We start from the raw sequence: 13,162 nt of genomic DNA, 5'->3' as shown, positions 1-13,162 counted from the left end.
TTTAAATTAGTTTGATGTATTTAGGAGTTCAAGCATGTATTTCTTTGAAGTTATTAATAAGGAAAGAGAAAAAGAACTCTAGCAGACATTTCAATACTGAAGCACATAAATTAAAAGAATGTGAAGGGAAACTGCTAAACGGAGCCCCAAGGAAGTAATTTCAAACACCTTATAACCTGCCTTTTTACAGTTTAGACTTGTTGGAATGACAGTATTCAGCTTACATTTAAAAAAAAAATACTTATGCAACAGAGGGGGGGGAAAAGTTTAAGTACTGTGAAATGTGGTTTGCCTTATTCCTCTGTATAACATAACCTGTAAGTCAAACTTCAGCGCCCCAGAATGTATGCAGAAATAAGGCCTGGGAGCCAAAATTAAGGACTGGGATGGGATTGGAAAGAAGGCATGGACAACAACTGCAGATTTGCAAAAATTCACACTGAAAAATATTTCTTATAACTTGTAGTTCTAGGGAAAGCAAAATTTTAAATGTAGAGAGAAAGAAGCAAAGTGAATTTTTGAGGAGAAATCGGAGACATCCTTAAAAACCAGAGGAATGCCTCACAGACTTCAAATTTACCTACTGCAAATAGGAAAACAAGCTATTCCTAGACCTCTGGAATGCAGTCTGGGCTTTTGGTCACAGTATTTTTTTTATTTTTTTTAAGTAGGCAAAGTGGTTTGGAATAGGAGATCAAGTTCTTCCAGACACTGTTGGTTCAGCCGTATGTCAGAAATTCTTCATAGCTGCTTTCTTGCAAGCTGAACTGAACTGTAGCTGGGCTTCTTATTTATAATAAGGAATTAGATCATTTTCACATACTTCATCCGTGTTGATCATGGGCTGAAGTGAGGGATCTAGTGTTAAGTTTGTTTGCATTTCACTGCATTCCAGGGAGACAAATGTGAGTTTCAGGGACTAAAATGAGGAACCAAGAGGAATCTCTACTTTGTGTTTGAAGACTGGCTAAAGGCAGCCGAACATAGCATAGATTTTAAGTCTAAAGATGCAAAGTTGCGTTTGACAACTAGCAAAGTCCTGGGATGAAATCACAGCCAGCAATGAAGTAAATGAGTTCTGCTGTTGACTTTAGTGGAATCAGGATTTTATACGAGTGTCTGGGCAACAGACTATATTAAAAACAGTTTAACTGTTTCATATTCCTTTACATGTGTATAGACCACTGTACAGTCTTAAAACCTTTCACTGTTAAATACTTTGCAATATCGTACTGAGTTGTGATGTAGGTCATTGCTTTACAGATACAGAAGTGGAGATGAGAAAAAATGCATACCTGTCCTAACCTTTTTATCCGAGCTTCTCTGTCTCTGGTGTAAACTGCATTTCACGGGTAGTGAGATCACTATTGAAATTGAGATATGAGACAGTTAAGTTTTCATCACTGACCTCAGTGCACAAGATAAGCTTACCTTCTACCGAATTATTTTAGAAATAAGAACAATGCATGATTATATTGTTAATTGTAACATTTATTTATTGGATTCATGACCAGTGTAACAATGAGTCACTGTCCAGTTGAAATCTATGGTCAACTTTAGCCATATAATTTTTGCTAAAAATCATGAGCCTTTCTCAGAAATATTGCTGTCTTTGTATTATTTGGGTTTGCTTTCTGAAACAAATTTAACACTGTTCTCAAGCAAACAATTTTTTCTAGTATAAAATTAAGCAAGTAAATGAGAAAAAGACAGTCTATATTTAAATAAAGATTGTTTTCATATTTATTTACTTGCCTATTTATTTACTATTTACTTACATTATGAAATGTAGATCTATATAGTTAATGTTGATGTACTAAACTTTTTTCTTCCTTTAATATCTGAAGTTAAAAGGCATATATTGTGCATTTCCTGGTTCTGGAACGATAATCCAATAGAAATAGTCTTTAAGTGCTGCTCCTGCTAAGCCTCAAAGTAATTAGCTATGTAGGTAAAATCAGCTATATCTGGTCTTCATTATTAAATAAGCTGATAATAGATATTTGGTAGATTTTGATAGATATTTTGGTGGATTTTAATTATTTGGTTTGGTATTTCTAGTAGAAAAATCAGCATGCCTTATTTATACTTCTTAAACTGTTGTCAAAGTTCTTTGTCAAGATTCTTTCTGCAGAGGAATTTTCCAGGTCGTGACAGTGAATAAATCTTTATTAGTTCCTGTAACTTTAGTCGGATAGTGCTGCTTTAGTTGGTTCTTTAGCTCTGCTCAAGTGACATTTCTGTATCAGGGATCATGTACCAACACAAACAAGATTAAAGCTACCTATTATTTGTCTTTTAAAGACACAATACCATGTAGTATCAAGCACAATTTCCCCAAATGTTATTCATCTGAAAATCCACGATAACGAAAACAGTTATACTGCATAACATGCATGCACTTCTACCAAACAAAGTTATATGACAATGTAAAGAAATAACTAAAATTCATTAATAACTTTTGGAAATTGCTGTCATCTTGTCTTGCATGAGTTTACGACCTTGATTGCTTAGAAAATGTATTTGTGTGATTTTTGTACTCAAACTATTTGTAGATGTCACAAATTTTAGGAAGCTACATATCCCTAGAGTTAGACTTCCCAGTGATTGTAACTGCTTGCTGTTGTCTCCCCTTTCCCTGGTTCTTACTGCAAATAGAAACATTCCATTTTTGTGATGAGTTTAAACAAAGATAATCTTTGTTACTCAATTTTGTGGTATAAAAAAAATACACGGTCTGAGTTGTTTATCTAGTTCAGCTAAGAAAGTAGTTGTACATTTTGAAAGTTTAGATGTTAAAAATGTTCTTGGCCTAATATAAATGTTACTTTTACCTCCAAAGCTTTTCATCACTTATCTTTTCACAATCAGGACATATACTTTCTTTTCTTCCTTCCTTTCCAGACTTCCCAGATGTGGCTAGCAGCATGCTGTTGTTGCATCACTTGACTTGAGGTGGCCACTCTGGAGGAGAATTTGTACAAAGATTTTGATTCTGCTCTTCCCCCTCCTCCCTTCTCCCCGCCGTCGGCCTCTCCGTCTTTAGGATTGCTAAATTCTGTGGCATAATTTAGTAAGAGCAGTCCCTGGGGAACTGCAGGGAGTGTATCCTCTAGCCAGTACAGTCTGTCAGAGCTTCTTGCTGCTGATATAATATGCCAAAAAGAGCTTCTGCTGAGAAATACACATACTGAAGCTGGAGTCTGGATTTAATCTTGAAATTTTCTAAGCTTGCCTGCCATAAAGTACTATGCATTTTTTACTTTTTTTCCTTGTCAACTTAGAAAGCCTTCAGTAAATGTGGTTCAGATGGTTGTCGCACAATAACATCTCACTGTTCAAACACATGAAGGCAGAGTTTATTCTCATATAATGAGCACATCGCGCTTTCTGTGTATAACACTTGAGAAAAGTCAGTGTCTTACTACATCTGCTAGTAGTTGCATACATCTGAAGTCAATGTGCCTTACAGAGGGATAAAATGCTCTGACTTGCACATTTGTTGGCACATCCTTGCAAGGAGAAAATTAAGGGTTATTTACATTGTTTATTATTTAGGAAACTCATTTCCTTAAGCATAGGAATTTCTGTGTTTTTTTCTGCAATCTTTTCATAATAAAATTCTAGCTGTGCTCATCATCCATTTATATTTGTTTCATCCTCAGAAGCAATTGTGATCTGTGTCTTGTGATAGTTCTTTCCACAAACTGTGCAGTATGTCAATGAAATTCCTTTTTAGTCTTGTTTATTGCATTTTATTTGGAATTAAGGGTTATTTTACATCTTTATCATACCTTCTGTGAGGAATTTTATCTGTAACCGAACAGTCAGAGTCTGGCTTTCCTCTGCATGGGTTCTTCATTGCCTTTGTTTTAACTTTATTGGTGTAGATGCCTTTGAAGTCCTTTCTTGTTATTTTCTCTCAGCCCTTTATATATAGTAATGTTTTGAGTTTTATCTTTTCATCCAGTTTTGTACACTGGAAACTTTCACCACACTGATGCTGGAGACTCTTGGTTGGTTGCAATCAATGTAAGTGTCAGTAAAGCACATGACAAGTTTTCATCATTTCTTATGATTGTGGTTCTGATTTTCTTGATCACCAGTGCTCAGTTTCATCTACAGTCCATGTACCCAGACTGAGTACTTCTCTGTTCCTGTTTAACTACTAGTAATTGCCTTGTCTTTTGCGCATTTTTCTATTTGTACACAAGTCTAATTTATAAACAGGTAATAAACCTATAAAATATTCTCTTTTCTGACCTCTTCTGAGAAGCTGTGCTTACACCTGTGAGATCATACTTCTGAAATAGTTTCCTTAACATAAGCTGTAGTGACAAAACTTTGATAGCACATCTGTATCTACACAAAATCCTGATAGTATAGTTACTTGCTCATTGCATTATTTTTTCATAATCATGACTCAAACTATCAGAATCTCAAGGGTAGACAAAGTTTTTTCATTATTGGCATATTTACTTTTATGTAGTTCTTGTATTCCTATATGACAGATTTCTGCTTAATTCAGTCAAGGCCGTAAGCATATTCTCAGAATCAATTTCTCTTGCTTAAATGAATGTTATATGTAAGACCAAATTAGATTTGAGGATTTTCTGAAGTACTGTAACAAAACTTCATATACTTCTAAATGACTTGTTTAACTGAAGTGGGGTGATACCAAACCATGTATGTGGTGGTAGACTTCAAAAGGGCATACCATAATGTATATCCAAGAAAAAAATGTGCATCTGTTCTGTCCCATCTTTTTGCCCATTTTAAGCTTGCAACGCTGTTTTATAATTTGGTGTTTCTTACTAGCCTCTTGTAAAATAAGTCTTTTAAGTCTTTTCAAATTTCAAGTAAATTATATCAACCAACTGAGCTCTTTGTCTGCTGTTTTGTTTAATATGCTAAAGAATTTGAGTAGATTAGCGATGCATGGTTTTCCTTTGCAGCAGCTGTGCTCATTTGCCTTTATCGTATAACATCCATCGTGGGAGTTTGCATTTCTATTTTTAATTGTCATTTCAGCATACTTTTCTAATATTAAAGTCTGTCTGATGGGTGGGTAGATTAGAAATTGTCACTAATTAATGCATCTTTCTCAGGGTAAATTTTTTTATTACCTATAATGTCAGCATAACATTCAATAACGTGCCACTAACACTATGATAACAAAAGCAATTTTCCAATAGAAAATGAAATGTGGATCAGGGAAAAGATATCATACATTCATTTAACTGAAGATTGTGTATTGAATTTGCAGCAAAGAAGCTCTCAATCTGGTTAAGTATGTTTGCCATTAACTACTGAACTTCATATTGAATCACTATTGCAACATAGCATTGAAGGTCAAATTTTTAATGCAGGTATTTGTGCAAATGCAAATCAATACAAATCCTTTAAAATCTGAATTAATAATGAGATTGATACCCTCCCAGATAACCAAAAAAACCACTCACGAAACATCTTATGTGAATGTAGTATCATCAAACTTAATGCCCTGGGGGAAGTAAGTAAATTAATCAATCAGAACAAGTCAGCAAGACACCTAGGTGGTGTTTTTTTTCCTTTTTTTTGTCTTCTTGGATTTTGCTGGTAAGAGATGCCTGGCAGGATGAATATATATGTATGGCTGAGAACCTGTATAAAATCATTTGGATATTGAATTAATTCATACAGAATCATGAAGAGTTTCACTGGTTACATGTTTGTGAATGTATGCATAAGACAATGAGTCATTCATAGCTTCTAGTTCACCATTTTGGTATGTGAAGAGGGAAGTTTGCAAGTTGTTAGTGTGAGACCATGTATTCATGTCTATTTCTTGTTTATCTTTGTATCATAACTGATTTTTCTGAACTTTGCACATACTGTTACCTCATGCATTGATTTCCTTTGAGGGTAGTTAATACTCTATGAAGATTTTGTAGATTTGCCAGAGTTGTATCTTGATGACACTTTGGGAAGGAGGTAGACCAAACTTTCCGTGCTCATTCTGATGAAAAGATCTAGTAGGCAAACTTCTTTTTCTCCAATGATAAATTTAACATCTATATAATTTAATGCCTTTTCAGAAGGATTGTTCTCCAAGTTTAATATTTGCTTTTATTTTTGTGAGAACTGTTACCTGCTATTGCATAACCTGTTTGCAAGAATGGTAGCTTCCATTGTGTTGTGTGAATATGCATATCTATTCTTATTTTATATATGAATATTCAACCAACATTTCTTTTGCTTTAAGACCTTTTTCTGATTTTTGACATTTAGGAAATCATTGCTTATGATTCTGGAAAACTCAGTATACTACCTCTGTTTAGAAACCTGGAGGAATGTTTGTAAATCTACATGTTTCAGTTTATCGTGTTGTGTGCAGAAGACATAATGAATCAATGGAGTCATAATTTCCTAGCTTAGTTTGAAAACAGTTAGGTCATAGAGCTTTCGTTTGGCTATTACACCAGTTCATGCTAACAAAAGGGTTCTAACCTATGAGCAATTCAGGTGAGTCTCCAAATACAGGGCTAGCTTTATTAGTCAACACTTAAGAGTAGGTAATCCCTGCAAGAGTCTTCAACAAGGATTTGACTGCTGAAGTTACGTTTAACTAAGTTGAGCAAAGCTTGTAGTTATGGATGAAAATTCATGTTTTACAATGTTTGTGTGGGAATTTTAAAATAATTGTGATTCCATGCTTACCTCTCTTGGTGTAGATGAAGTGTCTTTATTAATCTCTAGTAAGATTTGTAGTATCGTTGTGTTCAAATAAAATCTAGTATGTGATGTAAATAACACCTTAGCCTATTTAGTCGAGGGGGGGGGGAGCATCCAACCAACCAGAAACTATAAATAACTTGAAGGTGTTGTTTGAAAACAAGTTAAACAAGTTGGTCATATCCAAACAATGATCTCTGCAAATTTTAGCCTAGGGAGAACTTTATTACAAAGACATAAAGCTAAGGCAGGTTTATAATGAAAATGCAAATGTAACCCAAGTTATTCTTGGACAGGTAGTTTTCAGTGCCAGCTTTTCAATGCTCAGCCTATATTTTATTGACAAGATTTTGATTGTGCATTAAAATACATTTTTGTACATAAAATCAACTTTTGCAGAATCTTTGAGATGGTGAGAAGAAAAAGCTTGAACACTTCCTCTCTTTCATCTTTTGTGACTGGTAGTACATTGTGAAATAAGCCACACTTGATTAATGTTGGGTATGATAATGTAAAGGACTTTGAAGAAATCCCATATGTTCATCATCAACTGGGAAGTTAAACTTTTTCTTGCATCTTTAAAAAAGGAAAAAAAAAATCAGACAAGAAACCTAAGGAGGAAACAGCTGGCAAAGGTCAGGCTGAACTAGCAACTGAATTTTAATAATTTACGGGGCAGGGGGGATTTTGTTTTATTTTCATGCCTTTTAAACTGTCCTGCATATTTTCTTTATTATCTCATAATTTTAGAAAATGCTAGGTTTTCTTCTCCATTTGGCTGTTCATTCTGAATTTGAGAAGAGGTAGAGAAGAAGGAATTTCTAGGTTTGTATAAAAACAGTATGCTAGCAATTCAGATTTATTTTTTTTTTTTTAAGTATTGCTAGCTAGGAGCCAGGAAGGGAGCATCAGACTTACAGTAAATAAAATGAAGAAAGCAGCCTGAGACAGGCTTGTCTTATTTAGTCTAGACAGTACTTTTCATGCCAAACGTTGCTGGTCTCATTTCTGCTTGCCAGCGTTACTCTGATACATAGCATTCCTGGTCTGCTTGTATCAACCAGAGAGCTTTCTTTTTGCATGATGGCTAGTTGCAAAAGTTTGTTCTCCTTTTGCAGTGCTGTTACTAGTGTCTGTAATTTTGTTTGTTGAAAATGTGATTAGACATTTATCTGCCTTTTGTATACTTCAGCTATGGAAAGTTTTTGTTAAGTTTATTGAAGTTAAAGTCAGTTTGGACCATCAAATTACAAACTACCAGATAATTTAGTGACACAAGCCTATGTAATACAAAAATCTTGTTTAGTTTTGGCTGTTTTGTGCAAAATGTAAAGATTAGAGCTAACCATTGCATCATTTTAATCTGTGTAACACAGGGAACATTAGTACTACTTCAGTATTTTGTATTGCAACGACCAGGGGCTCAAACTAGTTGTGTAGTATTCAAGTGTGCAGTAAGCAACATGGTAAAGCTGGGAAGTATTAAAATATATTTGCTTGTGGTGGTGGTGTTAATAGACGAGAGCTATTTCTCACTTAACGTTAAGTGTAGTATCTCTAAGTCGATGAGTATGCCTTTCATTTCTCTGTTTTAAATTATAAAAGTCTAGTGGGGAGTGTCTGTGACCTACTTTGAATATCCTCTTGTTGGTTGTAGTAACGTAGAACCACCTATTCCTGGTGGCCTTGAACCTGGAGGAGTTGTAAAGAAATCCTTCTATCGTGCTACTTTTTCTTTAATTTGGAGTATTCAAATAATGGCACAGTTAGTGCCTGGCATTGCTACTTAATGAGCATAGCAGCAGGCTTGGATTTTGCTTTGGACCAGGGGTTCCTGGTGCAGCAGATGTGAGCATGGGTACAGTGCCTGGGCCCCCACACAAAGACAGGACCCCTGTGAGGGGCTCAGGCAGAGCTCCAGAACTTGGCAGAGGCTACCCTTTGGGAAAGGGAAAGAAGTGTTTGTACTTGAGGCTGGGAGGAGGGTTATTTGGCAAGCTGGCACCAATGGTCATGGCACCAAATGCTTCTTCAGAGGGTTGTAGTAGAGCTGCTAAGATCTTTTCTGTAATAGGTGTTGGGGTGATATTTGTTACCAAACTAGGCCTGAAATGTTTCCTTGTGGCATCTTATATTTGTATTAATCTTTTTCAGTGTTAACATTACGTGCCTTCTCTGTGAACCAGCAAATCTCTCCTCTGTCTTCTGAAGTCAATTAGAAGGGATAGTTCTGAAGGCTTCTTTCACAGGGATCGATACAAGGAAAAACATGCTCTCACTGTGTTCCTGAGCCCACCAGAAATATACCGTCTTACTTAGAAGTTCTGCAACACTGGAGGATCCCCTCTGTGCTGGTCTAAGAAGAAAACTGGTTTCTCCACTAGCATCTGTACCCAAGCCGTTGATACCAGAGCTATGTGCTTGGTCTCATATGGCTCTCATGATGTAGTTGAAAAATAGTGTCCTTGATTCTAGGGGAAGATGCAGCATCACAGTTAGCTATGCAATGTTCTTTTCGTTATAAACTTAACATCTTTAGGAACTAGGTCATGTTGAGAAGAATTTGAATATCAAAAGAGCAGTCAGGACAGAGGGATCTCATAAATGCTTTGATGTTTGACCCCATCAATCTTCTACTGGAATTGCACTTGAGCAAAACTAGTTGAGATGGTCAGATGACTGGCAAAAACATGCTGCCAGTTAGCTTGCATGTATACTAGTAGTGGATGCCCAAGACTGAGTTGTTTTTAAACATGTGGAGTACTTTTATGCATACCTGAAGTCAAGATCCTTGCTAGTTATACACCAAGAAGATCAAAACTGAGAGAAAATGTTCAAGGGTCTAGACAACTCTTAACTTAAGTGAGATGAAAACTTGGCATCATCTTCTGCTTTTCAGTTTTATGCTGCAAACTGTTGTAAGCATGCACCTTAATATATGAGTAGGGGTTTTACTCCTTGCTGAAACTAAGAGTACCAACTCACATGAGGCAAAGGCATTTCCTTTAAAGAACAAGAATTTCTGGAGCAGGGATTACAGCTTTCTTATGTATTTCTAAGTAAACCACTCTTGCAGAGCAAAGCATACTCTTCTACTGCCTTAGTATTAATTAGCTAATAATTAATATAAGCTAAATCAAGAAAGAAAATTGCAATACCTAGGAAGGAAGGATGAGGCAACATTTTTAGATTCTGACAGTAGATCTCAACCTCTGGTCTGTGGCATTCCTTTGGTATGGTGTGTGGGCTCTTTTTTTTAGTTCAAGTGTCACGATGGACTCTGTAGGTTGATAGGATTGGGCTACAGTGTGGCTGTATATGTGATAAAAGGTGATATTTTTCATGTTATAGCCTTAACAAGGCTATAGACAAGCAGGCATTCAAATGGCAGTGTCTGTGTACAGTCAAGCAAGGAACATCATACAACATAAAACACATATAAGTAACTTTTAACAGGTTGCTGTAATGTGGACTTTTGTACTATGTTGACTTCTGCTGTCAAGGGGTGCTTGCACATCCCATCGGAAAGATTCAGCGTAAGCCCTCTTATGTTTGGGTACAGAACTAGATGTCCTTATACGCAGGCCTCAAACTAGATCTGTAGAGACACCAGGTTGTACAGGAAGGATTGTAGTGACTCTTCAAGGAAATTCAAGTTATTAGGTAAACAGTATTGAAGGTGGTGTCTTCAGCTTTCTCTCTAGCTGAGGTATTCTTGCTGAGAGTGTCAGCTTGTTTTGAGTTCTGAGCCTGACCTCCAACATCGCTGATGCCTCTCTTTCATCTGGTATGTAGGAAGCCTAAAGACAACACTGAAAGTATTCTGTCTTAATTTGGGAACGGACTTTTACTGAATATAATGAGACTGTGTAAGTACTGTATTAAAAAAAATTTGGTTTGGAGATAGTCTGAGGATTTCATGTTTCTGTTGCATGTGAGCGTCATAGAATTTCTGTACAAACAAATGCACTTTTCTAAAACTGATCCAACTTAATAAGAGTCTGTGTAGGACAAAACCCTATTGTCTGTTCTAACCACAAATTCACTGGCTACAGCAGTTACTAAGCATCCTCAAATAACATAACTAAGGAATCAGGCTTTGCTTTGGAGATAGGGTCTGGCTCCGGCTCCAGATGTAGGAAAACAATACTGTTTCAGCTGAGCAAGAAGACAGATGACTACTTCTTTAGTCTCATCACTGTGGGGAAGTGCTGCCCAGCATCTTCTATGATTTAGGGCCCATGCCTTATTCTGAGGACAGCTATTTGCTCTACAGAGCTCTGACTTTTTGAGGGATCTGTTAAAAAGCCTGTAATTTTCCCATGTTTCCACTTCTGCTGACCAAACATACTACAGACCTTCAGTTGAGAAGAGCATGAGGGATCACGACATCCAACTCCTTGTGCCTTCAGTTCAGCAAAGGACAGTGTAATCCTAAATAGCCACTGCTACTAGGTTAGTGATTGATAATATTATCTTGAGGAATGCATATCTCTGCAGTGTGATCTACGCTAGCTACAACTTCTTGATGACTTGCTCTCACTTAATTTGTTAATTGAAGACCTGTTATGACTACTTGCTCGGCAGTGGCACCATGCAACCCAGTGCCCCAAAATAGCTTGTGGTTTCATTGTCTGTGACTAACAACTATGTGATTTGCTCCCTTGCTTGTTCATCGTTGGGTGGTACTGTGGAGGATGGGAAAGACAGCTTTTAGGTTAGAAAAGAAATGGTTCCTACTTCTAGTAGTATATGGGTAAATAATATTGGGTTTGGGGAATAGGAGGGGGGAATTCCTACTGAAAGTTGGCAAGGTCTTGTGCAGTGAGAAGCTAACAACAAAAATAAGGAACTGGTAATGTCAATGAATAAGTGAGCTTGAAGGAATAATCTTGTTTGACAAGAAGGGGAAAGAGTTTTGCTGTAAAGGGAAGTCATGTGGTTGTGGGACATCTGTCAGATGTTCAATAGTGCAGGCAAGGAGAAAGTGGATGGGGGAAGTAAAGTTGAGGTGGGAAACAGGGATGGACCTTCTGATGAGATGGGGAAAAGACTGAAGAAGGGGAGGAGTAGCAGTGTTCTTATGGCTAGCTGGGTATGCTGGGGAACGGAACAAGGTTTCTGGGAACAGAGGGAAAGCCATCTGGGCATAGGTTTTACTTTCTGTATTTAGTGTAAAATAATTTGAAAAAATCTGTAGGAAACAGGGGTTTAAATGCACTGCTTCTTTTCTGACCAGTCTGGAAGGCTATGCATCTAACAAAGCTGAGCTCCAACTCATGATTTTGAGGAGGGCTTTCTCCCATTCCTCCCTGTTTTCTGAGCTGGTACTGCTTATCAGAAAAGAGTTATCATAATCCCTGTAGTCTGTATTGGGTTGTTAAGTGTTTGTTGAGCTGCCACAACAACGAAAATGCTAAATGCATGGAAAAATCACATGCTCAATCTGAAACTAGTAAACTTTCTAAATCATCTTTTGAAAACTTGGAGTACAGATGAGTGTCTTTATTTTTTACCAGTTTTTTTGAAGTCTAATTTATTAATTCTTACATCATTCTGTCTCTTTCATTTTTTTCCTAAAACAGGATGATACCCCTTTCATCTCAGACGTTGATGATGAATCTTCATCATGGCCAAACACAGGAATATGTAATCAAACCCAAATATTATCCAGTAAAAAAAGTGATTTCAGGAGAGCAATCCACTGAGGGCTCATTACCACTGAGACTGGGCCAGGATCAACTTGCATCACCTTTTCAATGTGAGTACAACTGCAGGAAGCGTACTGTAAGCTTTTTTTTTTTTTAAGATCTTGAAAACTTCTGTTCATCTGAATTGCAGTAACACTTCAAAAAAAAGTCTAAATAATTAAACAATATAATTCTCAGATTAGCAAATACGCTAACATTCTGTATCCTGTTGAGACGCAAAACAGATTTCCTGTATGGAAAAAAAAAAAAAAGGCAACCTGATTCACTGCTGGACTGTCATAAAGCTATTTCTAGATGATAGCTTTTCCTTCAGATAAAAGACGCTTTGTGAACACTTGTTGAAGTAGGCATAGTTGAGAGTGTATTCCGCTTAAGGTGACAGCTTCCCTTACTTCAGTATGATGGATACCCTTCTAGGAAAGCTGGAGTCCAGGACTGTGGTCTTACTGGCGACTATTTTTCTCTGTATTTAATTTATTACGTGTTTATGAACTTCTGCACAGTATGGAGGCTGCACTAGCATTTCTGCTTCATATTTATTAAAAAAAAGGATTGTGAAGGTGCCCAGCTTGTGGCCTTGGCTCATGCTCCATTGTATGGGGAGTTTGAGGACAAGTTTTGGCTTAAAAGATGAAGAGCTTGATGAATTATGGGTTAGGTATTACAGAGCGTCTGCTGGCTTGATTTGGAGAAAAGTTCCTGCACTAAAATAATGGGCTGATTAAGATGGAGAGCTA

General features: G+C 36.7%; 2 protein-coding genes across 11 annotated transcripts in view; one reads left to right on the top strand and one right to left on the bottom strand.

The window, feature by feature from the left end:
* The window catches only part of LOC308193592 (uncharacterized protein), a 42,690-nt gene extending 30,398 nt beyond the window's left edge, over nucleotides 1-12,292 (bottom strand). For both annotated transcript variants that reach the window (XM_080588450.1, XM_080588451.1), the window contains exons 1-2: nucleotides 2,835-12,292; nucleotides 1,296-1,364 (exon numbers count right to left, since the gene is read on the bottom strand). In XM_080588450.1, coding sequence (XP_080444576.1) covers nucleotides 1,296-1,364; nucleotides 2,835-2,850 — 85 coding nt within the window. In that variant the 5' untranslated portion in view covers nucleotides 2,851-12,292. The remainder of the gene's footprint in view (nucleotides 1-1,295; nucleotides 1,365-2,834) is intronic.
* The window catches only part of LTBP1 (latent transforming growth factor beta binding protein 1), a 203,104-nt gene that overhangs the window by 40,363 nt on the left and 149,579 nt on the right, over nucleotides 1-13,162 (top strand). For all 9 annotated transcript variants that reach the window (XM_080588430.1, XM_080588429.1, XM_080588431.1 and 6 more), the window contains exon 4: nucleotides 12,300-12,475. In XM_080588430.1, the coding sequence (XP_080444556.1) occupies nucleotides 12,300-12,475 (176 nt within the window). The remainder of the gene's footprint in view (nucleotides 1-12,299; nucleotides 12,476-13,162) is intronic.

The sequence above is a fragment of the Anser brachyrhynchus genome (genome assembly GCF_964034855.1).
Source record: "Anser brachyrhynchus genome assembly, chromosome: 3".
NCBI lineage: Eukaryota > Metazoa > Chordata > Aves > Anseriformes > Anatidae > Anser > Anser brachyrhynchus.
The sequence above is the reverse complement of the archived record's forward strand: the minus strand, read 5'-3'. Positions and strand labels throughout refer to the sequence as shown.